A 27,090-nucleotide genomic window follows, 5' to 3' on the forward strand; every position below is an offset into this window, starting at 1 on the left:
TGCATGGCAATGCTCCATGTACATATCATTAATCATTGCTTTGCTCTTTCTGAGAAAATAATTTCCATATACATGATTGTATTCATATATAATTTACTTCTGGTTATAACACGGTATTTGATTGGATAAAAAATTTACTTTATATCGTATAAATTGGGTTGCCTACGTCACAATGACTTGCGTCAAAAACGTATCGATCCGCCTTACTTTACATTTAAATTTTGTACAACCTGAAGTCATTTTTTAAGGACAATAATCTTTTTTCTTACACTAAATGAATGAAAATAAAATTATAAGGAATGAATTTAATAGCTACCCAATTTATACGGTATAAAGTGGGTTGGAACAGTTTACGCTTTTATTTAAACCGCTTCGCGGTTTATAAAGCGTAAACTGCCCCAACCCACTTTATACCGTATAAATTGGGTAGCTATTAAATCCATTCCTTAAGTAAAACTTTAATCGCCCATTGTGGCCCAATGTACCCTAGGCCCGGTTTGATTTGAAGATACTTGAATCTGTACTACCTGAAGATACTTCCATTTAAACATCACTAATCACGGGCCTACTGCTGCTTCTCAGTGGCGGATCCAGAAATTTCAGAACGGAGGGGGTGGGGGTGAGCGGCTCAGTATTGTTTTTGAAAAGCAAAAAAGAAGTCATTTGTATGTAAAGGTGTGTTACTGTATATGCTAAATAAATTATGAAATTTTAGCTATAGACTAAATTGAGAGTATAATTATTATACAATTTTTTACCAAAACCACAAAAAAATCAAACCGCCAAGAGGGGGTTGAGAAGGGGGGGGGGGCGTTGCGCCGGTGCTTCATCTGTCTTTGGTTTTTTAGAAGATTTTCTGTATATATTCCTATGTATAACTTTGATTACCCATTGTGGACTTATCCTACCCATGGGGTTATGATTTTAACAAAATTAATTTTATTTTTGTTTGTTTGTTTGTTTGTATGTATAATGTCCCTCTCGAGTATTTTTCATTCATATGGAGACGTGACCACTTGCCGGTGGAGGGCTGCAAATTTATACCTATACTTGACACACAGGGTTATTGAGGGATCTTTTCCGTGCCAGCACCTCAAAATTGAACGTACGCTATGTAATGAATCTTTCACATTACTATCTTCTGACCCAGTAGTTCTTGGAAAGAAGATTTTGAAAGATTTTTTTTTTCAAATATTCTATGAAAAACTTTTATCACCTTTTGTAGCCACACTCTTCCCCCTAGGGACATGATTTGAATTAAACTGAATCTACACTTCATAATGAACTTTTCACATAAGTTTCAATTTTTCTGACACAGTGGTTCTTGTGAAGATTTTTAAAAGATGTCACTAGATTTTCTGAACTCCTTCCCTTGAAAGAGGACATGGCCCTTCATTTGAACAAACTTGAATCCCCTTTATCCAGGATACTTTCAGACAAGTTTAGTTGAAATTGACCCAGTAGTTTTTGAGAAGAAGCTGAAATTGTGAAACGTTCACAGACGGACGGACGGTCAGACAAAATGTTATCAGAAGAGCTCACTTGAACTTCCAGTTCAGGTGATCTAAAAATTAACCCTAATACCAATTATATCGGCACATGATTGTATATATAAGAATAACGCAAAAAATAATTTTCAAATCATCATTACTACTGAACAAAAAAAACCCTAATACATTACATGTATTCAATCTCCATGTATATATTAAGAAAAAAGAATAGGCTGACTTATCATATATCTGATGAATTACGGTATCTTGACATATATGTATCATAGTGATGTACGTCAATTCTGGACAAAATTTTTTGACCAAAAAGTTTTCTTCCTACAGTATTGCTAGTAATGCTGTCTGTCTCCTCCGTGTGTGTGTGTGTTTGTCAATCTCTTTTTCCTTTCTCAAGTAAATATTCGTCAAAACAATATATCGACGACAATATATGCCGACCTTGACTGCACATATTGTCGCCGACGACAATATGTGCCGGTGCTTGACTGTACATTTTGTCGTCCATTATGCAGGAGGAAAATAAGGCTCGTCTCGGTACATATTGTCGCCGGCGACAATATGTACCGATGGACGACAATGTGTGCAGTGAGGGTAGGTACATATTGTCGCCGACGACAATATGTACAAAACGACAATATGTACCGTCACACTGCTTCATTTGTCTCAGGTACCTTAAGAGACATTGGTTATCTACAAAATTATATAACAAATTTAATGCCTAATCATTAATTAATGTCAACCTTATACACAAAGGCATTATAGTATTTTTTCACTCCAATTTGTTAAGTCATGTATTGAAATAAAACATGAAAATATATTTCCTTAGATGTTGAAGCACATGAGTTTGTTCACGTATTGTGCTTTGCATGACAAGCTTCACATTTTGTGAAAGTGCAGAAAAGGGAGAAGAGAAATCAAAAAATGGCCAGTGCAGGATTTTCTGACTGATCAATCAACCTGCAAACTTTTACATGAAAATACACAGTCCAATCCATTAGAAAACAGGCCGTTGGCCACATTCAGCTGTTCCCAGCACCTAGGGTAATATATTCTGGTGTATTGACTGATCAGACATGAAATAACTGCATACTATATGAGTAATAAATAGTGTTGATACTAAGGAGAATCATGCTTAAATTTGCACTATACAAGATTTTCAGATCAATATCATTACACTGTAAAAGAATTGTGAATCATCAGAATGGAGTCATCCTTACCTTAGCACACGTGTCTGGATAAAAATGAGACGGCTACTGATCGTTTTTATTGTAGTAAATAGTTCCCTGTCCTTCCCGTGTTTCCCACAAGACGGTGAAGACCATGTCAAGCTGCACGTCAATCGGGATCGGAATACCAATATTTGCTTACTGTATGTAATTTCGGTTTGCCGTTTATAATTTTTATTTTTATTCCATATGATATGATATCTGCGTAAACTGGACGTTAAGATCATGGCCAGTTTAAGAAAATTTTCTGCTCACCTGCTCAGAACACGAATATGTCATCCAATGTTGCTTGACCGATGTGACAGTTACAAGTATAAATCGGTTACACCTGTAAAATATCTGACAAATTCTGTACAAGGAAATCAACAGTCTTACACATTTAATATGTCAAAGGTAATTATGATTGATAAAAATATTAACTTGTTCCATTGTAAAATGTTCTAGTTGTAAGTGTATAAACTCCAGATTTATTTGATTTTAGAGTTATTTTCACAGGCATTTGTTCCGTAAACGGGGCACCCCTACTTATTTTACATGTAGTAGGGGTGCCCCGTATACGAAACAAGTGTCTGTGGTTATTTTGCAAAATTATATATAGTGTTTGTACCTTTTAATTATAGTTAGTAAATTTGATTTAACTGATTAGTGGATAACTTGATTTTTTCTCATGTAAATTAAAGGTACTAAACTTTAATTATGATACATGTATCTTTGAATTGCTACCTCTGTACATTTATGACTGAAATTCTAAAAATATTTTATTTTATTTATTCATTTCTTTATTTTTGCCTGCAACACAATGATAACAACTAAATATAATCTCTTCTTTTTGTGAACAGAATTATACAATAAGTAGACCTCTCTTATCTGATGAGGTTAAACAGGTCTGGGCGGCCTCCGTTTTTGGAGGATAGCTAAATTCAATATGGCTGCCGAAATTTTTACCATATATGGAAACCGCGTTGCATTGTGGGATAGTTTATCCTCCGATTTCAGAGGATAACACAGGTAATTTTCAAACACCTCGTGCCTACCTTTAATCAAAAAGTGCAAGCACCAGAGTACATGCAAATAAAAGTTCAAACATTAAACTATCGATTGTATGTGGCGATTTGAGATTCTAAGTCTAGATATTTTGCAATTTATTTTCAAAGTTAGCACTTTTTGCGCTCCACTATTACTGAATATTTCTTGTTATTTGTTTTATTTTTTATGATTTTTCTCTATTTAGACAAATAGAAAAGGACTTTAATGTTTCTTTTATATTTTCTTTTAATTAAAAAAAAAGGAAACAAAAAAGGAAACGCACATTTTAAACGTATTTAAAACGCAAAATATACTCTGCTTTATAATTTAAGCAAATAAAAGTATAAATGTATTGAATGAATTATTAAAAAAATAGATAAATAAATTGAATAGCATAAGTAAATAAAATAAATAATTTGACATGTTTACTAAGAAATTAACATATATTCATACAGCCATGTGTATACATAAACAAATAAAATATTACAAAGTGATGTGCTTAAGAATTATTAAATGAAAGAAATAATAAATTATTAAACTTAATTTTTCAAAAAAAATTGTTTATCAAAATTTCTAAACTGCTTATCACATAATTACGGTACTGGAAAATCAGCTGGTTCAGATAATTAACCTCAGTCACAGGCAGGTAAGTGCAATATTTGTTTTCCAAGCTGTATACCGAATAACTGATTGACGGCAATTACAAAAATATAGTTATATTAATTTAATATCTGGAATTACATGTATCCATCATCATATGAAATTGTACCTTTTATTTGTTTTATTTCGAAATCAGCGTACGGTTCATAAATGCAAGAGTTGCTGTTATTTGTTTGGTTAAGAGTTAACTGCCCTTAGTTTTGAAAATTCCGGTAGGTGGCAAGACTGCTATCCTCTGTTTTCAGAGGATAAAATCTATCCTCCAAAAACAGAGGCCGCCTAGACCTGTTAAAAAGGCCCAGGGGGCAAAGAGGATGGGGGAACCAACCATTTTCTCTAAGATTGTCGATAAGTCAATCCCAGCAGATATCATATATGAAGATGAACTGGTTTGTTTAGCTTTTTTGCCATACATGTATATTGACAGATGTAACTCGTACCAGAGACTCAACTCAGTCAAGTGAGCTTTTCTGATGAAATTCTGTCAGTCTGTCTGACTGTATAGTTTGTTAAATTTTCTTCTTGACTTTGGGTTACTGCAGAAAAAAATCAATTAGATCCATGTCCAGCAGTCCAAAATTTATCTTTGCTCAGGCTTTGCTTAAAGAGATTGCGGCAGTCACTAAAACTAAAATCTAAGGTTCATTCGTAGTTATCAACGTTATCAGTAATAGAGATTGTACTACTCCATTTTGAAATTGTATTTTAGGAATAGGTAGTTTAAAAAAAGGTCAGTTACATGAAAGTCGAATCTTTGATTGCATGATTGCAGAGATTTGTAACATTAGAAGGAAAAAAAAATAGTTCAAGACAGACAGAAACCAGAGAGTCTGTAACTATCATGGTAACTATGAATGTCCAAGATACAGTTTATCTGAAGCATGTACTTTGTAGCATAATTAGATTTATTTTATTGAATTGATAAAGATGATAATCATACTATGATTTGATTTCTCTGATTGTTTTATGTTCTGCTTATTTCTGTAATTCTATTTTTAGTGTATGGCTTTCCGAGACATTTCACCACAAGCCCCAGTGCACTTTTTAGTGATTCCAAAGTCCCCAATACTAGGAATCAGTGATGCAGTCATACAGGATAAAGAGGTCAGATAACTCATAGTTTACACTAGTGAAATTTTACAATATGTTCATCATTATGTATTATTAGCTCACCTGAGCTGAAGGCTCAAGTGAGCTTTTCTGATCAAAATTTGTCCATTGTCTGTCGTTGTTGTTGTCATCGGTGTCGGCGTCGTTGTAAACTTTTCACAATTTCATCTTCTTCTCCAGAACCACTGGGCTAATTTCAACCAAACTTGGCACAGAGTATCCTTGGGTGGAGGGAATTCAAGTTTGTTCAAATGAAGGGCCACGCCCTCTTTCAAGGGGAGATAATTACAAATTAGTGAAAAATTAATGGCATCTTTTAAAAATCTACTTCTCAGGAACCACTAGGCCAGTAAAGAAGAAACTTATGTGGAATCATCCTCAGGTAGTGTAAATTCAATTTTATTCAAACCATGACCCCCGGAGTTAGGGGGGGGGGGGGGGGCACAATTGACAAGCAAATTTTTACATAGGAATATATAGGGAAATCTTTAAAAGTTTTCTTCTCAAGAAACAGCAAAGCCATGATTGGTCATATTTATATGGTAGCATCCTCAGGTAGTGTAGACTCAGGTTTGTTCGAATCATGACCCCTGGGGGTAGGGTAGGGCCACAATGGGGGAGCAAAGTTATACATAGTAATACATAGGAATTTTAAAAAAAAAAATCTTCTCAAGAACATCAAAGACATGATTGGTCATATTTATGTGGTAGCATCCTCAGGTAGTGAAGATTCCAGTTTGTTCAAATCATGACCCCCAGGGGTAGGGTGGGGCCACAATGTAAGAAAAAAGTTGAACATAGGAATATATAAGAACAATCTTGAAAAATCATGCTCTTAAAAACCAGAAAGCTAAGATTGGTCATATTTATATGGTAGCATCCTCAGGTAGTGTAGATTCAATTTTATTCAAATCATGACCCCAGGGGGTAGGGTGGGGCCACAAAGGACGTGCAATGTTTTACATAGGATAAATACGAAAATTCTTCTCATGAACAGCAAAGTCTTGATTTGCCATTATCTATTTGGAAGCATCCTCAGGTAGTGTAGATTCCAGTTTGTTCAAATCATGACCCCCGGGGGTGGGGCCACAATGGTCTAGCAAAGCTACTTATAGGAATACATAGGATTTTTTTTAAAAAAATCTTCTTCTCAAGAACAGCAAAGCCATGATTAGTTATATGAAAGCATCCTCAGGTAGTGTAGATTCAGATTTGTTCAAATCATGACCCTCTGGGGTAGGGTGGGACCACAATGAAAGTTCAAACTTATAGGAAAAAAGCCACAGTTTAGCAAAGAAATGTATAAGCATCCTTAGCGTTAAATCAAGTTTGTTCAAATCATACCCCCTCCTTTTTAGGGGTAGTTCGGGGCGACTTATGCATTTATACTTCTCAAAACTGAACTTATTTCTGCTTATTTCCTAGCCACAGTGCTCAGGTGAGCGATGCGGCCCATGGGCCTCTTGTTTTATTATTATAAGGTAGTAGGAGGTGTACCTTATTCACCTTGTATGTTTGTCTGTCTGTATGTCAGTCTTCTCAAGGTTTGGCTCAACATGGATATCAGTTTCTGGATTATCTCACAAGTTAAATAAGCCACCTTATTGTGCTGATACATGTATGGTACATCTACTGAAATTTTACTTGTAATATAATGCAAGCTCCTTATGCTGCATCTGACCTACATTTTATAAATGCTTCAGTGACTAGTTATGAAGTTAAGAGTTAAGGCCTGTTCCTGGCTTATTACCAGACGGTGGTAATAATATTAAATTAGCACTCATGGCAGATAATTAAGGTCTTCCGTTTCCAACGGAAGACCTTCTACTGATTGTGATGATTAAGATTATTCTTATTATTCTTTTTTTTTTTCCTAGACGCCAACTTTGAAGCTTCATATCTTCCTCATTTCTGAACGGATTTTGTTCAAATTTTCAGAGCTTTTAGACTTTACAAAACACTCTCAGAATACTGTAATACAATTTGGAAATTACCTTCTGTTCACGAGTTATTCCCCTTTGATTGAAATTTTTATGCCTCTGGTTTCCAGACAAGGATCGGAAACTGTAATAATTGGAGCACAATACCATTTGAAATTGAGAAGAAGAAGCATTGAAGTTGTGCACATCGGTTTTTCTTTCTTGATTTTTGCATTAAAAATGGCGCTAGAGAGGGGTCAAAAGTTAGAACGCAGAAAAGAGCAAAAATTTTGACATATTTTCCTTTATATCTTTAAAACTAAAAATAATTTGTTAAAACATGTAGAATAAAAGTTGTGCATAATTCCAAGAGCTTTCATTTGATATCATTTAAAAGGGGCTGGCCCCTAAAATTAGGGAACTAGAGCCCTTGAAAGTTTTCGATTTATAACTCAAAAACGGTAAATATTTCGATATGGCTTTCGGAATTAAAGTTGCTCTTTAACACATTATTGATCTCATAAAAATGTTGTTTTGTTCGAGTATTGCGTAATATGTAGGTAAAAAGCAGGTCCCGTAAACAGGTAAGCGTTTTCAATCGGCAAGTAAATCAGAACTCTTCATGTGTATAACTTAAACAAACTTGCTATAAATAATATACCCTACTGTATTTAATGTTAATTTTCTTCTAAATAAGGTTTTAAACGTGTTCTGTGGTTCGTTTATAAATTATTTTTTACAACTTTCTTTTCTTTTTTAATTTAGTTTTAAAGGGAACAACGTCTTCAAATAAAGGAAGGAATTAAATGTATCTATATAACTATGTAAGTAATATTAAACTTTAAGCATCGAATAATTAATGATCATTAACTGTACGCATTTTATGTTCTCCATGTTCACCTAGATGTTTTTAGTTATGTAACACAACCCGCGATCCCACGTTGCCGAGGTCACCATCGACCAGCCACCTGTGGTCATAAGCCATGTAAACAAAACAAATATCTGTGAAGACTGTGATCACGTTTTAAATCCATCGTGTAGAAACAACGACTAATGAAACATTGTGTTTTTTTTTATTTATTATATATTGAATCTTTAAGATAACTTAATCTCATCTTTGATTTAATCTTAATTTCAAACACTAGTGCATAAAATCATTTCGAATTTTAATCGCTTTTACCGGTCTGTTCACTGTCGACACAGCAATACGATTTAAAAAAAAAAACAAAAAAAAAAAACCAAACAATTTATTTCTCTGTCCCGTGTAATTGCATCTTTGATTTAATCTTAATTTCAAACACTAGTGCATTAAATCATTTCGAATTTTAATCACTTTTACCGGCCTGTTCACTGTCGACACAGCAATACGATTTTTTTAAAAAAACAAAACAAACAATTAATTTCTCTGTCCCGTGTAATTGTATTCTATTTCAATTGTAATTGAAAAGGTGCTAAGGCAAATAATTGCAATTAGTGATGGAAGTATTAAGTATTAATACTTGTGTAAAGTATAATTTTTACTATCAGTCTCTTAATTGTTTCTTCATTTAATTTTTCATTAAATATTAAACTATATACATCAAATAATACTTTTAAACATACAATAATTCACGCCTTCTTACAGCACAGTTTACATTCTGCTCTGTCGCTTTGTAACCCAGTCTTCGTGCACACGTGGCCGCAGAGAGCCGGGGTCATATCGGTGTTAAAATACATTGTGTACTCATAGTGATTAATGGAAAATTGGGTTTGAAATCATTTCGAATCTTACATATTATTTTATTTTACTCTACCTCACACTTATTTTTATCAATCCTTACCACCCGTGCATTTATTCATTTCAAGTTTTACGCATTTTAATTGCCGACTTAACCATTAAGTTTGCAATAATTTATTTTTCTGTCTCGTGTTTTAAACTACATGTACACATGCATGATAATTGTAAGTGAAGGTGACTTTTTCAATTCTCGGCATCCTCACAATGTCAAGGTATTTCGGAACCTTAATTGACATTGTGAGGATGAATTCTCGGGAAAATCGAAAAGTTTTACGGATACATACATACATGCATGCATGCAAGTACAGAACATGCTCTTTTTATAAGCACGATCATGAATTTGAATGTACAAGTGTACATGTATATGCAAGAGCGGCCCAAATGTACGCATATCGAGTGTTTAAAATACAGAGAAATACAAAATCCCCGGTCTCTGTTTTACATTATCTTTGCAACAAAATATTGGTTAATCTGAAATCAATTTTATTGATCTATAGCTTATTTTGAAGTAAATTATTGGTCCACTGAGTTGATAATGAGTTGTTTTTATAACGGGTACATTTAGAGTATTCCGAATCACTTCTTACATTTTGACTGTAAACGATTTTATTAACAAGTTTATAAATGGTTGGTTGGTATTAAAGGAAAGCCAATTCAATGAAAAATCAAATCTACATTACACGGTGAGTCTATCTACGATACAGCGGCCCTGACAGGGGTTATATTTACATCACCTTTTTAGTGTATTGCAGGTCACTTCCGGGTATTTCGAAACACCTGGTAAATGGTGGCTAAAAACAGTCAGATAACAACATTATAATTAATGAATTAGTTGGTATTGTTTACCAAAAGTATCAAAAAATAAAAAGAATTATTTTCTTGTTGAATGTTGTTGTTTTTTTATTAAGTTATTAAAGCCCCCCCCCCCCCTTCTGTAGACACACTATAAAACAACATTCTCAGAGGCGGATCATGCAGAAAAGCAAATACCAACAGAATATTACTTTCTGAAATTACCTGATTGTAAATTGTTGTCCTGTATATATAATCATGATAATTATGTAATTTTTTTTTTTACCTATGTGATTTTTTTAATGCAAATAATTAACATTGAACTGTCATAATTCTACGAGTAGGCTACCAAATAATGATATAATGATGATAAAAAAAATTGTGAAAAGGAATTAAACCAACTCATTTTTAGATTTCATGATTATCAAGAATGACGTATATGCACTGCATACGTGTACTCGTACATATCAACATTGATGCTTTGTCAAATCATTACTTTCATACCCCTTGCAATTAAGAAAAACAATGTTATAAAAAAAATAATAATCTGTCGACATATAACAAGTATACATGTAGCGTGTGCAATTTATTTGGCTAGGGGCAAGTACACACGTGGTTCAAAACTGTAGGGGGCTACAAATGCGGCCATAACTAGTATATTTTTGAGGTGTTATTAAAAACAAATAATACTCACAAAAGCTTATAAAATTGCCGTTCTATCGATACCTTATATGCCATGTTTCATCCACCAACAACGTCACGACATCGATGAGAAATACCATGCAACGTTTCTACATGGGCATTTTCTTCGAAAGGGATAGGAAGTTAAAGCTGAACACGACTCGTAAATAGGCATACGCCATTTTCGATATTATATCTACGATACATCAACACCAGGGTATACTCTCGCATTCGTTACACCTGACTGCTTTATTATCGCGTGGTATCGGCGTGGAATGGCGACCCGTGTTCGTGCTGGTTATCTTGCATTACCTTTGTTTACATTTTATTGTAGTTACGTGTATCTGTGTTTGTTTGTATACTGCACTGACCTGTACAACTATAATTGTAAGTTTCTTTTGTATCTTACTTTCCTGCATTAGACGAGGTATTACAGTTATTTTTGTCGCTACCGAGTGCTGTATAGCATACGTCCGTCTACACCGGTGTCGACTGATTATACTGAACAGTGTCCAAGTCAGGCCCTTTATATAGGGGTCTTCAGATATAGCGAGAATCCGAACAAAAATGGCGGACACATTGCTTTTACGAATCATGTTCAGCTTTAATGAATTAAAATAATTAATTCTTTTAGTTAATGCATTATGTTTACCTCTTTATTTGTTGTATGCAATAAGTATAGACCTTACTAATAATGACTGTTTGGTTGTCACACCTGTGCATGTGTCGTGCGAGGTACAGCGGTAAGGTAAACTAGAGCCGAGCTCGTTGCAATGCAACGAATAGGTCTTCCGTCGGAGCTCCGGACAGAACATAGCGACCTTGAGTCAAGGTCATGCAACATTTTAAGGTTATAAACAATCCTGTAAGGGGCATCAACTTCCAATGTTTCAACAGTAGAAAGACAGTAAAAGAATGTAAAATTCCCCTGTCAGTGAACTTGAACTTGTCCAAATAATCGTGCGTCAAGCCAGGACACATTCTGCAGATGGTTAAGAGCAAACACCATCTGTATGTCATCGACAAAAAAAAATTCACAGTCACGTATTCTTTCAGACTATTCATCCAAAACATCATATTCTAAGTGACCTCGAATTTAAGTCAAGGCCATTACACACTTTGGATGATATATTTATCATCTTTTCAGTGAAATGCAAATGCATGCAATTTTTTCTATTACAAAATTAAAGACCTTTTTGTTTGTTTGTTTGTGTGTATGTTGTTTAACGTCCCTCTCGAGAATTTTTCAATCATGTGGAGACGCCACCATATTTGCCGATGGAGATCTGCAAATTTTGTCCTATACTCGGCACTCATGGCCATTGAACAGTGAAGGATCTTTTTCGTGCCAGCACCTACTGCCAGACGGGACTTCAGTTTATACGGTCTCATCTGAAGGATCGGTCTCTGCGTCCCATAGTGGGATTCGAACCTGCGACATAAGGATCAACTCCTTAATCCACGACTCTAGAGGAGACACTGTTACCACTGCGCCACATGGGCGACTAGACCTTTTTGAATTTTACACTTATTATATCAGTGACCTGGAACTTGCCTAAATGACCTATTTTAAGGTCAAAAACAACCTTTGAACTAATTATGAGCTTCCAGTGATACTCAATGACCAAGATATTCCTGAAAAAGAATATTGCACTTTTCTGTCAGTGACCTTGAACTTACCAGAAAGACCTTGGATCAAGGTCAAAACACATCCTTGGATCATAAGCAATCTCTGTATCAAGTAATAGCTTCCAGTGATTTTATATTACAAAGTTGTAGCATGGAAAAAATCTGAGAAAAAGTTTCCTGTGTTCCTCCCACCCCTTATAAATTTATAATCCAGGCACGAGTTTTGCCACTTCTTCTGCCAATCTAGTACTATGTTATCTCAAACCGGTGGATCATAAGCAATCTTTGTTCCTAGTATGAGCTTCCAAAATTATAGCACATACAGTAATCTTACACTTTTCTGTCAGTGACCTTGAACTTACAGGAATGACCTTGAATGAAGGTCGTGGCAAACCCTTTTTGTCATAAGCAATTCCTGTATCCAGTGAGCTTCCGGTGACTCTCTATTACAGATAAATGAGTCGGACAAAACTTTGCTATTTTTTTAAGTGACCTTGAACTTGCCGGAATGATGTTGGATCAAAACCATGACACACCCTCGGATCATTAGTAATCTTTGTACCAAGTATGACCTTCCAGTTTCTTCATAACAAAGTTATATCCTAGGCAAACTATCACGTACAGACGGACAGTGTGATTCCAAGACTCAAAACACCCCCATCCCAAACCAACACACTTCGTTTGGGGGGATATATAAATTCCTATGTTAACTTATGAACACTCTTTCCGGCCCAAACCTTCTCCCTGGAATCAAGATTTGAAAAATAAAATGAATGTATGCTATGTTGGAAATTTTCCACAGATTTGATCAGGTACCAACCAAGTTCATTTCCCAGAGAACTTTTTAACATTGTTGTTTATTACTTTTATTTACATTTGAGACGAATTTTCTGAAAAGAACTGCATTTATTATACGAACGGCCCGCCGTATTCATGCTATGTTGTGACGCGAAGTGACCTAGAAGCTGTTTGGTCTTGAGAGTTCGCCTCGCTCCAACATTTGAATACTTATATTGCTGTTCAGCAAAAAAAAAAAAAAAAAAATGATCGCTACTGAGAATGATCTTACTATTATTGTATGAGTTCTTTATATGAAGTCAAAAGCGGTGATATCGTCTTCAGTTTACATACCTTCAAAGGAATTTCGGGTTAAAAAGGTAAGCGTGATTTTAGGCTAATTAAAAACATTCTTCACACCGAAGAAAGAACTAATGATCATTTGTTGAACGAAAAAAACATATATGATTCAATAATTTTATCTTTTTCATCGCTTTAACGGCTTAGAAGTTCCGAAACCAGTGTCACCGGGACAGAAATATGTAGACAAGATATCATCTCGCTGTGTGATACGGTCACGCCATGATCTCTGACCCCCTAATAAGTTTGTACAGAATTGAACATATTTTCTCTTCAAATAGATTCATCTAAGAAAAATATTTGCAAATGTAAATAATAAAAATTGAAATTATTTTGTCATTTTTTTACGATCGACGGGCCTGCATTTCAAAGAGAGAGAGAGAATTTCTAGCTAGGTCTTTGAATAACAGTGACATCGGTTCAGAAAACCAGGTCCCTAGGAATGTACATGTATATAAAATAGGCAGTGCCTTTCTCTCGGAATTCATCACCTGCTTCTGTAAAGCTCCATCCTCACTTGTACTTACATAACCGGCTGCGAAGGAAAACATTCTATTTATTTCGGGGATGGAGGTATACGTATAGCGATGAGGCAATTTATTCACCTATACGTTCATTAAATATGAAGATTGCTTCTGAGTATTTGTATACGATCGCACGACTTTCGTGTTAATTTATAAAAGTTAGATTATGTAAGCAAATAACTAAACTAACTTTTGTTCTAGATGATTTAAATAATTACTTAGCCGTTTGTAAGTTTTTTTTAACATTTGTAAGAACCACTTTATTTTAAAAAACAAATAATCGTCCTATTATGGGCGCCCATGATATATTAGACAGGATGTTTAATTAAAATATAATTCAGATATCGATATCCAAGAGAAGAACACATTCTTTTTTTCAGTGGCGGATAAAGGAATCTAGAAAAGGGGGCCCGACCAGTTTTGGGTCGGGGTAGGGCCCCAAAGCCACATAAAAATTGATTTATTAAATCTTGTGTATATTTTGGATACAAAAAGGGGGCTTGCAGGCCCCCTGAACCTCCTCTAAATCTGCCAGTGTTTTTTTTTTTTTTTTTTTTTTTGTTTTCATTAGTCAGCCCCCGGGCTGACTAGTTACGGTGGGATAAAACTGCAAGTACGCTTGCATAATTTGGAATTTTGGGAAAAAGATGTACACGACTTGTTCTAAAGAAACTCGTGCTATTTGCTCCAACCAAAGGGCGTGATTCTTCACAAACACCTCTAAACAAAGACGCGACCTCGATCTATTTATAGACTGCATTGTTCTTCGTCGTTAAAGAAGAGATTGTTCTAAGTGGGAAATATGATACTATGAAAATATTTCAGTGCTTCTTATAGAAGATGAGAAGTTTATATGCAGAGCACATTTAACACTTGATATATACCCTCAATCGCCGTTGCAAGTTCAAGGATTTGTGTGTATTCCTCTGAATGCCTGATGCAAGACTCCCTCGATCAATACCTTGCATTAGACAGGTACGGGTCGGAATTCACACAATAATCCACTTGCACAAAGGTCCCAAGACAGTGAAAAAAAAAATCTCTTTACTTTAATGATGAAAGTTATGAAAACGTCAGAATATCACTTAAGATGTGTAAAGTCTTATAATTTACACGATGATAGACATGTACATGTAAGTGCCGCTTGTGCACGTGAACCGCGCCCACAGGTGAGAAACTGACCACAGTAGAACTGCGATAGTTGAGAGAAACTGCGCGGATTTATAGACAGCCCCCCCCCCCCAATTAGAGAGAGTGAGCGAGATGGAATCCAGTATCATTTTAGGGTATACGTACTGTATGTATAAAATATTTTGAATCTCCAGTTTATTACTTTATTTTGGAAGCAATTCTTTTCTTTCCTAATAACACTAAAATGGATGCTTAAATTTAGAAATTGAATTAAATATACATACAGTATGCACCCTCCCCCTTCCCCTATCATGCATTGCCTCGAACCTGCACGATTAAAAAACTTTTATCTAATAATAATTAACACAATCTAACCCTTCCTTTTCAGCATCATAATCTATATTATTTATAGAATTTAACAGTAAAAATGAAAATGTATACATTCTTACACGTTCAATGATTGGGATCATAGTGGCTTTGTTCATTTCTGAGACGAACTTTATCTGATGTCCGCGCCTAAGAGAAATTAATTGGAGGTCATCATAATGATCACGATGTAGTTTAACTAAAATTTATTCTATGCTTTATTATTTATTATGTACAGAATTATGTTACAAATAAGAAAACGACTGGGCGAATTTTAACTTAGACGACAATGACTTTTAATGAACACAACATGATGGATAAAACAAATCATATACCATCACAAACCAAGAAAGAAATTTTCTGTATTCCAGTGGCTGACTCTCAGCTTTTTTTAAAAAAAGCTAATCTTGTTATAAAGACTTGCAGAATAAGCAAAATACTCCAGATATTTAATAAAAATCTCGAACCCGATCTAAAACGCGTTGACAAAGTCAAACCAGACGGTTTTAGTTTTTAGGGCATTTTTACAGTGATATGAGAAAAGTCTGATAATTGCTGTTAATTTTAAGAAATAAAGTTCGTCATTTTTCAACCTCGTTCAGTATAATATAATTTACTGATAATTTTTTCCTTTAAGGAGGAACACATGGGCGAAGGATAAAAAAGAGGTATTCTGCATGTACGTGTACACAACATTGTTATTGTGTACTCGGATTAAACCGAAAATCCTTCGTTACATTGTATTTGGGTATAATTTTCACATGTTCTCAGGCGAATATTCATTTATTTTTATCTGTCTAAAGACAATAATTTCAGTTGATAGAGAAATGTTTTTATTTCATCGTTTTTCTCCATCCTTTTGATTTACACGTTTGCTTTGTACACAAAAGCGTGTGTTCATTTATACCGCTGTTTCTACGCGCTATCGATATGATCAGGGAGAACATAATATTATCCAGCAATTTATTTTTATGAAAACACTCAATGAAAACATATTAGGTGAAAATATATATACCGATAGTATCTTTATATCTTATTAGTATATACCTGTTTAATTGCAATGTAACCAAGCGTAACGATCGCTGGCCAGGACTTTTTTGAATATAATTTATAACCGTTATTAAAACAACTCGTCAGCTGAGCGGACCTATGATTTAAACAGTAAAATAGGGAAATTCCAGAGTTCGAAGTGTATTTATTTTGGGCGCTCTTCCACATAAACAAATAAGACCGCATTTACGCGTACTTACATGCATGTACCAGTAATTCGTATCATGGGAAAATTCAGTTTATTAGATGAAATAAAACAAATGCATAAGGTTAATCTTCCTAAACAACACGTTTTTAAAACAATCTCTAATATAACTGACGGTATAAAATAACAAAGAAATAACGGGATTGCGTAAACTTGTATTTAATTTGGAATGAGAACAAATCTTAACCGTCAAATCATTTATAAAACATACTTCGTTTTCCAGACACTAATTGTCGTGCGTAATCTTCACATGCACTGACCAAGAGGTCACAAGTTTGAAATGTATGGCTTCTCATTGCGTGAGTTTTGTCAACACATGTCGGAGTAGACTATCTAAGCCAATTGATTCCCAAAGAAAACTGCATAGGAAGGTTTTTTTGTACACTTTTTAACGGGTAAAATTCATTCGACGCTCGATAGAATTTTCAAATACAAGTGAAATATTTAGGTTACTTGCGTCCGACCTAGTATTTTGTATAAAATAATATTGTAAGTTAGGAAGAAAATAATACAAACTCAAAAGTACTTAATTTTATTTTCGATTTTCCTGACAATTAAAAATGTGACTTCTACGTACAATTATCGTGATAATTATATACATGCTGTTTAATGTTCATGAAAGAAATAGCAACTCGTTAAATAATAAAATTAGAGAGATAAATAAACTGTTTCTTTAATACGCAAACAAAGTGGTCTTTTCGGCATTCAAAATGCACTGAATTTGAAGTCAGTTAAGACTAGTTGATTAAAACGAGCGAGTGATAAACAGTAAGACGAAATAATATGAAAGATTCTGAATGATTTTAAAGTAATTTTTCACAAAGCGCAATTATCTCGATATCGAGAAATACATTGTTTATAAAAATAAAATTAATATGCAACTTCCTTGTAATTCAGTGAATAAAATATAAATTGAAATGTACTAGCGACTTAATCAAAGATATTATAAAATAATCTGAAAGATTCAACATATTTATCCACTCATCACTTAGTTTACAAAATGTATTTGGAAAGGCCATTCTATGGTTTGTTTTGTGTATGACCTTAGGTCGCTGGATCACACGCCGATTGATCCCCGGTGACCTCCTTTGCCACGCGCTATCGAGAGAGGGGTTACATAATTGTAAACACATAAGGTGAATGTAAAAGGCGTGTACTTAATGGCTGTGAATAGTCTATGTTTAAAGTTTTGTTTTATTTTCTAACTTTATTGTTTGTTTTTATATGATAAGAAGAAAAGGTTATCTTTTTTCCCTGTTAAGTAGACTGGTTTATCCAAATTTGAAAACAAACGAAATAAAAGGGAAAGTTGTCAGTAAATAATTTAGAAATAAAGCTCAGAACACTTCAAGAACCCGATTCTAAAGAATATTAGCATCTAATGTAGCTAGGTTTATTATTTATAGTAAGTTTATTTTAATTACACGCATGAAGAGCTCTTGTTTTCTTGCTGAATGAAAACGCTTACCTGTATATGTGTTATGCTTCTAGCTCATTTAGAACACAAGACTCAAACAAAATAACGTTTTCTTGAGATCAGTAAGATGTTACCTAACAACTTTAATTACGGCAGCTTTTTCGAAATATTTCGATGTAAATGTATTGTTGCGTGAACAGACAAAAACAGCGATTAAAATTCAAAATGATTTTTATGCACCAGTGTTTGGAATTAAGATTATAAAAGATCGGTAAAGTAATCTTACTGATTCGATATAATTAAAAACATAACTTTCCATTAATTAATAGCTCTTTGTACAAAATTGACATTATACGCGATCACAAATACTAGCTTTGTTTATGGCCACAGGTGGCTAGTACACTGGTGACCTCGATCAAAGGCGTGGGATTCGCGCGTTGGGTTACATAACTAAACATCGAGCTGAACATGGAGACCGTAATATGCATACAGCTAATGATCGTGAATTATTCAATGCATACAGTTTAAAATCACTTACAAAGTTTGTTGTAATAATAAACGTAGAAAGATAGATTTAATATTCTCCGCTTTTGAACACTATTAATCTAATTTAAAAAAGAAGAAAAGAAAGACTAGTTGTAATAAATAATTTAATAGTGAACCATAAACTACGTTTTAAACCTTATTAAAAAGAAAATTAACATTAAATACCGCAGGGTATATTATTGATAGCAAGTCTGTTTAAGTTATACACATGAAGAGGTCTGATTTCCTTGCCGAATGAAAAACGTTACCTGTTTACCTGGCCAGCTTTCTAATACGTATTACGCAATACCCATGGTATACTCGAACAAAACAACATTTTCATTAGATCAAAAAGGTGTAAAAGAACAATTTTGTTCCCAAGATCCAGATCGAAATATTTACCGTTTTTGAGTTATAAAGCAAACACTTTTAAGGGCCCAAGATCCCTAATCATAGGGGCCAGCCCCTTTTAAATAGTATAATATGAAAGCCCTTGCAATTATGCAGAACTTTTGTTCTACACGTCTTAACAATATATTTCTAGTTTTCAAGATATAAAGGAAAATATGTCAAATTTTTTGCTGTTTTCCGCGTTCTAACTTTTGACCCCTCTCTAGCGCCATTTTTAATGCAAAAATCAAAAAACAAAAACCGATGTGCACAACTTCAATGCTTCCTCTTTTCAATTTCAAAGGGTTTTGTGCTCCAATTATAACCATTTCTGAGCCTTTGTCTGGAAATCGGAGGCATGCAAAATTCAATCAAAGGGGAATAACTCGTGAACAGAAGGTAATTTCCGAATTGTATTACGGTATTCTGACAGTGTTTTGTAAAGTCTAAAAGCTCTGAAAATTTGAACAAAATCTGTTTAAAAATGAGGAAGATATGAAGCGTCAAAGTTGGCGTCTAGGAAAAAAAAAAAGAATAATCTTAATCATCACAATCAGTAGAAGGTCTTCCGTTGGAAACGGAAGACCTTAATTACCGAGAGTCGCGATATGCGGGGTGATTCGGAATACCCTAAATGACTGTGGTCCATTGAATTTCTACTAGTAAATCAACCTGTCAAATCTAACATGGGCCCACATAATACGACTAAATTCGTTTCATGAATGAACTGGTTCTTAACAAATATATGTACAGTATACAATATCTTTTCTTTAGATCTGTTTGTTTATTATTTTCAATCACAATCTGCAGTACATGTATAGTTACACGAAATCCATGCACAACGGCGCTACACCTGTCAATCAAAATCACTCGATATTGTGAACTCAGTCTGGTGCTACGGCAGCATTTCCGAAGTGATTCAAAATATTCTTTCGGCTAATTCTAATTTTTCGCGTTGAATAATAATATTTTGGAACAAAGTTGGAATTAAGGCTTTAGCTGCATGCTGTGAATTTATCACACCTGCAGTCTGCGGAACAAGTTTGATTGAGATTTTTACTTTTCCTTTAAGATAAAATGATTAATAACATAATTTATGCATCTAATAGATACATATAAATGTACATGTATAGCTTTTTAAAAACAAGAATCTGTAATTGAAAATGTGAAAGTGAAGAGTTTAGGTAATAGTTCTTAACCAAAATTTAATGACAGTTCATTCCTTCCTAGACTCTATATAACTTTTAATTACGGCTGTGCCCTCTCCCCTTCAATTGATGTCTTATACATGCTTTTAAATTCTGTTTATGTATCAAGAAATTTCCACAGGTACTTGTGGACAGGATCCCCCCCCCCCCCCAAATTCAACCCCGATGTTTGTTGGACATTTTTTTCCACAAATTATATTCATTACACTTATTCATCATGTGTACCATTGGAAAAAACGAGTACAAGTACCTGTGGAAATTTCTATTTGCCCCCCCCCTCCCAAAAAAAACTGAAATTGCTTTCTACGGGCTTGACAACAGGTACTTGTGGACAGACACCCCCCCCCCCCCCCCGATATTCAACCCCGGGGCTTGTTGGACATTTTTTCCACAAATTATATTTATTGCACTTACTGATCATGTGTACCATATGAAAAAATCGTGAAAACCCCAAAATAATCGTTCCACACAAAAAATGCCTCACTATGTATAGTTAAAACATTAATTTTTCATATTTCTTGATGAAATTAACATTAAAAAAATCAACACAAAATTAATACCGAATTACATATCACTTGAATTTATCATAAAGCAGAAAATCTGTTCTGCGGGCTTCAAGGCCAGCTCAGGAACCTAAAGATATCCTCATTTTCCAAGTCCAGTACAGAACGTAAAATAAATGAAATAAATCACAGATCACTGGGATGAACTCAAAGAAAGAAGACTCTTGAGGAAAAGATATTTTGATTCGACTTATAGACTGAAATAAACGATATTCTCTTTTTGCCACTCTTTCCTGGTGCTCTGGGACTCTGAATGTAGGATCAGTATTTTTTTCACAGGTCCGTTGTACGGATTGTACGGGGGGGGGGGGGGGGCAGACCTTCTGAAAATAGTCTTTTGCTGTAGTTTTAATATGTAAATTTTGATTTAGTTGCTGCCTGCCCCCTCCCCACTCTTTGTTTCTCTACGGTCATACATAGGCGAATCCCAGCAAAAATGTAATCACCCCCCCCCCCTCCAACACACACTTTTTTTAAAATGTGTATTGCGATAGGACTTAAAATTGGAAAACATTTTCTGTAAATCTCTACATCGAAAAATATAAAAGAAATATTTTTTTTTATATTTCCTTTTTAAAACAACATAGATAATTATGCATAGCTAATTAAATACTGAATTGAATATTTATCTTTGCAGACAATATGCTCTGGGTTATAGAACATGATGTGAAAGCGTATCGTAAGGCACCTTGTAATCCTTTGGATTTTCAGATTTAAGGCCAATGCGAAAACCCAAAGACGCCGACATTTTTTTATGCTACTGTAATCGAAGATCCGGGGGGCATACAGTTTTTGTCCTGTCCACCTGTCTATTTGTCTGTTAGAATGTATTAGCCTCTTTGTTCGCAAAAACTTTAACTATGCCCATAAAATTTGATTGGTTGGAACTACTGCTTTCATATTTCTTATGTGTATTCCTAGTAACAAGGACTTCCTTCAGGTACCAACATATTTGACCTCTTGACCTTGAACTTGGAGTTTGATCCTCTTTTGCAAAATTTTACCAAACTATAACCTTGGCCAAAACTTTTGAACAGTTGGTGCTATGGCTTTTATACTTCACATCTGTATCCCTTGTGATAAGTCTCCTCCTTGGGTATAAATATGTTTGACAATTTGACCTTGACCTTGGAGTTTGACCAACTTTTAAACAACTTTAGCCTTGACAATAACTTTTGAATGACTAGTACTAGGGCTTTTATATTACATAGATAATTTTCTTGTGACAAGACCTGTCATTGTATACCTATAATTTTGACTATTTTACCTTGACCTTTGAGTATGTCCTACTTTTGAAAAACTTTAACCTTGGTTTTAACTTTTGAACAGTTGGTGCTAAGGCTTTTTTAATACCACATGTGTATTCCTTGTAACATTTAAGACCTTCCCTCAAGTAAAAACAATTATGATCCCTTGACCTTGGAGTTTGACCTAGTAAAATAGAATTTGATTGGCTGAGAAAGTCACGTGTCCATCATGTTTGCCCTGCAACAAAACGTCGTGTTTCACGATTGTGACGTCACAATTAAACGAGTGAGGAGTTGGATTGTTTATAGCGACGCTGCTAACTTCGTTCGCGCGGTAACAACAACTAAAAATTCACCCCAAAAAATCACCTTAATTAATGGAATTGCATACAGATAGTAGATTAAACGTTCTTTGTTAAAATGTTTGCACTTTTCAAAATTTGTTTATGGAAATACAGCTAACATACGTCATGAGACGTCACAGTCTAGACGTTCTAAATGTCTCGTGCTGTTTGAAGAGGCGGATCATAAAATTAAGTGAACAATGCACTCGCCCCAACGGTCGCACCGTCAACATATTATCGTTGATTGATTGTGCCGATTTAAATGTGTAAAAATGTAATGGTGGTGTTTGAATGTTACTGGTGTGATCACACAAACTTGTCACGTAGGGATTTTTTTTTAATGAAACGAGGCTATTGGTGTACCTGTAACTTACATCTCTTTCATATCGTTCTCATCAAATGCACGTTTGCTTTATTCATTGGATCTCCTTTGTAATTCCTGCATTTTGGTTAATTCGGTATTATAAACAATTTATTGCATAATAGTGAGGGAGACATAAAGATTTCTTCGCAAATGAAAAATCATATTTCCCTCGGGCGTTGCCTTTGGGGAGTATGATTTTTCATGGGCGAAGAAATCTTCATGTTGCCCTCGGGGAATATGATTTTTTATGGGCGAAGAAATCTTCATGTCTCCCTCACTATCATGCAATAAATGCAAACTGTGAACTTGTCAAGTCCGAAACACACAAAAGCACAAAAGGATATCGCTGATATCATACAGAGTGTATCATTGCCTTGATCAGGCCCATAGGAAGCAAATTCAGTTGTTTTTTTTTTTGGGGGGGGGGGCACAGCCATACATTTTCAGTTGACAGTTGAGGGGGCACTACTACCATAAATTTCCTGACAAGCAAAAAAAAAGGTCACCAACTACCAAAAATTCCTTGACAAGCAAAAAAAAAGAAGGTTATCAGACGTTTTTATTGAGGTGGCACAAGCTATAGTATCTATGTCTACTACAGTAATCTATATATCGGCAAAATTATTGGGGGCACGCCCCCCCCCTTCCTCGGTTCCTACGGCCATGTTGATTAAATTTAGGGTCACTAAGGAAAGAATGTTTTGACTGGATGAATGGTCTGAAAGAACATGTGTTAACTTGTCGAGTCGGTAACACATAGATGGGGTTTGCTTATAACCAGAGTGTATCATGGTTTGATGCAAGGTCATTTGAACGAGTTCAAGGTCATCAACGGAGAAACAACATTCCTTAACTGTCTTTCTACTGGTGAGGCATTGCAAGTTGATACCCCTTACAAGATTGCTTATAACCTTAGAATGTGGTATAACCTTGACTCAAGGTCACTTCTTCCTGCTCGCAGCTCCAACGGAAGACCTACTCGTTGCTTTGCAACGAGCTCTGCTCTAGTTCTTTAAATGTTCACCTTGAAAAAAAAATCAGCTGCTGCAACTGACTTTCTTTTTTTAGCTCATCTGAGCTAAAACCTAAAGTAAGCTTTCCTGATTACATTTTGTCTGTCTGTCTGTTAAATTTTCACATTTTTGACTTCTTCTCCAGGGGTCTGTTTTACAAAAGAACTTGGACCAAAATCTTAAGTTGTTTGTAACATTTTGCAAAATCAATTATTCTGTTTAAAATTGCTAGCTTAAAAGTATCTTTCTATATTACTTTTAAAAAGATTAAAACCATTTTCAATTTAATGTAAATTAGAAAGTTATAAGCGGGATTCAATTTTGGTCTCTGTCATAAGTTTTTTTGTAAAACGGGCCCCAGAACTAACCACTAGGCCAATTTCAATCAAACTTGCCACAAAGCATCTTTGAGTGAAGAGGATTCTTTCAAATGTAGGGCCACGCCCACTTTTAAGGGGAGATAATTAAGAATAAGTGAAAAATAGGTGGAATCTTTTAAAAATCTTCTGTAGAACCGTTTGCCAAAAAAGTTGTGAATTTATGTGAAACCTACACATAGTGTAAATTCAGGTGTGTTTAAATGATGACCCAGAGGATAGGGTGGGGCCACAATGGGGGATCAAAGTTTTACAAAGGAATATATAGGCAAAAATCTTTAAAAATCTTCTTCTCAAGAACAACAAAGCCATATTAGTCACATTGATACAGAATCATTCCCAGGTAGTGTAGATTCCAGTTTGTTCAAATAATGACCCCAAGGTGTTGGGTGGGGCCACAATGGGGGATCAAATTTTTACATAGAAATATATGGGAAAAAATCTTTAAAAATCTTCTTTTCAAGAACAGATTAGTCATGTTGATATGGAATTCCAAACTATGTGAAAGCTTCCTGAGGTGTTGTTGATTCTATATTGTACAAGACATGGCCCCGGGTTAGGATGTGGCCACAGAAGGGGATCAAAGTTTTACTTGGGACTTTATAGGAAATAAATTTTGAAAATTTTTCTTAAGAACTACAGTTGTCCCACACATATGCAAACATTGCTAAGTTGAGTAGATCAAATTTCTTTTTCAATTTATGCCCCATTTGTTTGAGTAAGATAAAACAGGGATAAAATTTGTTTACCTTATACAGGAAAAAAAATCATCTTAATAACTGCAAAGCCAAGTTAATTAAAATGATATTGTAGCATCCCCAATTTTAAACCCTTAGAGTTAGAGATGGGTTATACATGTAATATAGGGTCAATGATTATTTTTCATGGGTATATAAAACTCTTTTTTTTTGGCAATCTGAAAAAAAAGTAGAGCTAAAATTACTCAGGTGAGTGTAGTGGCCCATTGACCTATTTTTATGCTCACTAGCTTGTTTGAGGGTCAAACTGTACATAAATGTTCATTCTCCACTAATATTATGATAATTATCAAAATAAGCCTTAACCCTGTGGTACATCCTTATCCATTTGTTCTTTGTATGAAGCATGTATTGATTACTTCATCTGATTGTCTTGTTATGTGTGATTGACTCTTATTATTAAAGAACAGCATATATATATGTATATACATGTATAGTTAGAATAATCTAACTGTGTCTCAGAACAGGCCCTTGTTCAGCTGGGTCCGTAGGACATTTATCAATTTAACGATAGAACATTCTATATCAAATACATTTAGGCATGTTTTAACATATCTTAGGTGATACAAAAACCAAACTGACATATTGTACTTACATAAATACTCTATTTTCTTGATGCAGAATATAACTGACATGGATTTTATGCTTGATCAACTTGAGTTGAAAATAACAATTAATTTTCATCTGAAACAGTTAAATAATCTACACAATCCATTCCTACATATTTATTGTTTTAGACTGAAGTATAATTGTATGAAAAGCTACATTTGACCTACACTTCATTTCTGTTTAAAAATTTAGAAGAAATATAGAATTTGCCATCAGCTTAACATTTAAATTGTGCTATTTATCATGTCTATGTATGCTTCTTTTTGTGAAATACTTTCATAAAATGTATTAAGTGTAGTCACATATCAGGCCTGCTCGTTTTGAAATACACGTAGTTAGACTTAAAGTAATTAAACAAATGTTGATTATTGTAATATGTATAATATTTTGTGTAAGTAAAATTTCTTCTTTCAGCTTTTAGGGCATCTTTTATTGATTGCTAAACAAGTTGCAGAGCAAGAGAATCTATCAAATGGATATAGATTAGGTAAAGTAAAATATGTATTACATATGGTACACATAAACTGAGGTAAAACACATACATGTATGTATACACAGAAATAATACATTAAAATTTAATTACAACATTAACAACATATGGATACACAAAAAAGTTTCTATTTAATTTCATAGATTGTCTGCTCAAAGTATCCGTATATATCACCCATTTTGTTTCTCATAATTTATGGATTTCTGCTTTTTCCCTCAGTAATTAATGAAGGACCAGATGGGGCCCAGTCAGTGCATCATCTTCACATACATGTTATGGGAGGAAGACAGATGAACTGGCCACCTGGATGATATCTTGAATGTGGAGAACTAGAGATTATTAACAAAGTCATTATTCAAGATTTCATTTATTTTTTATTCTTACATGTATATATATATCTATTCTAAAGCTATAGAATCAGTAGTAAAGGAATAATATTATCATTATCAGGTCACCTGAGTCACTCAGATTCTCCGTTGTCTGTTGTCATGTGTTGAAATTAAACGTTGTCAGCTTATTTAGGGTTTTAAGGAATCAAGTAACCAATTTTTTTTTTTCAAAATTTGGCATGATTCGCAATATGTAGTGAAAATGCATTATTTCTTTCATAATCATCTTCTCTGCCTCGAAATATTAAGCAATCATGATAAGTGATAGTTTTAATGAGCAAGGGTGTCTCTTTCAAAATTTTTAAATCCCTGGCCTCCGGATTAGGAGATCTATTTTTAGGCTGGGATTCTATTGATTATATAATGAAAATGCATTAATGAGTCATTAATAAAAATTGTCTCTGCTCCTGGGCATCAAGGAGGCTGACTGAGTGCAAAATTGTAATGAGCAAGGTTATTTTTACCAGATTTTCTAAATTATGGATCATTTTCACCTATGATAATCATTGTAAATAATGTACATGTAACTGATAGGTCAATTGAATAAATTATATAAGAATTTTTAATGTATAATACAATAAAGTATTTTCATAGTTTTTAATAGCCAGGTAGACTTTTATCTACATAGAAATGAGTCAAAAAACTTTATCTTTGT

The 27,090-nt window shown here is 34.3% G+C and overlaps 1 protein-coding gene across 1 annotated transcript; it reads left to right on the forward strand.

Moving 5' to 3' along the window:
• Positions 1-2,959: 2,959 nt before the first annotated feature.
• Positions 2,960-27,031, forward strand: LOC133200552 (uncharacterized HIT-like protein Synpcc7942_1390). Its single transcript, XM_061336335.1, has 5 exons — positions 2,960-3,127; positions 4,666-4,809; positions 5,420-5,524; positions 25,971-26,043; positions 26,266-27,031. Exons 1-5 carry the CDS (start codon positions 2,960-2,962, stop codon positions 26,355-26,357), a joined length of 582 nt encoding a protein of 193 aa, XP_061192319.1. The 3' UTR covers positions 26,358-27,031.
• Positions 27,032-27,090: the final 59 nt, after the last annotated feature.

The sequence above is a fragment of the Saccostrea echinata genome, unplaced genomic scaffold, assembly GCF_033153115.1.
Source record: "Saccostrea echinata isolate AGI-Se365-2 ecotype Australia unplaced genomic scaffold, CSIRO_AGI_Sech_v1 ptg000040l, whole genome shotgun sequence".
Taxonomy (NCBI): Eukaryota; Metazoa; Mollusca; class Bivalvia; order Ostreida; family Ostreidae; genus Saccostrea; species Saccostrea echinata.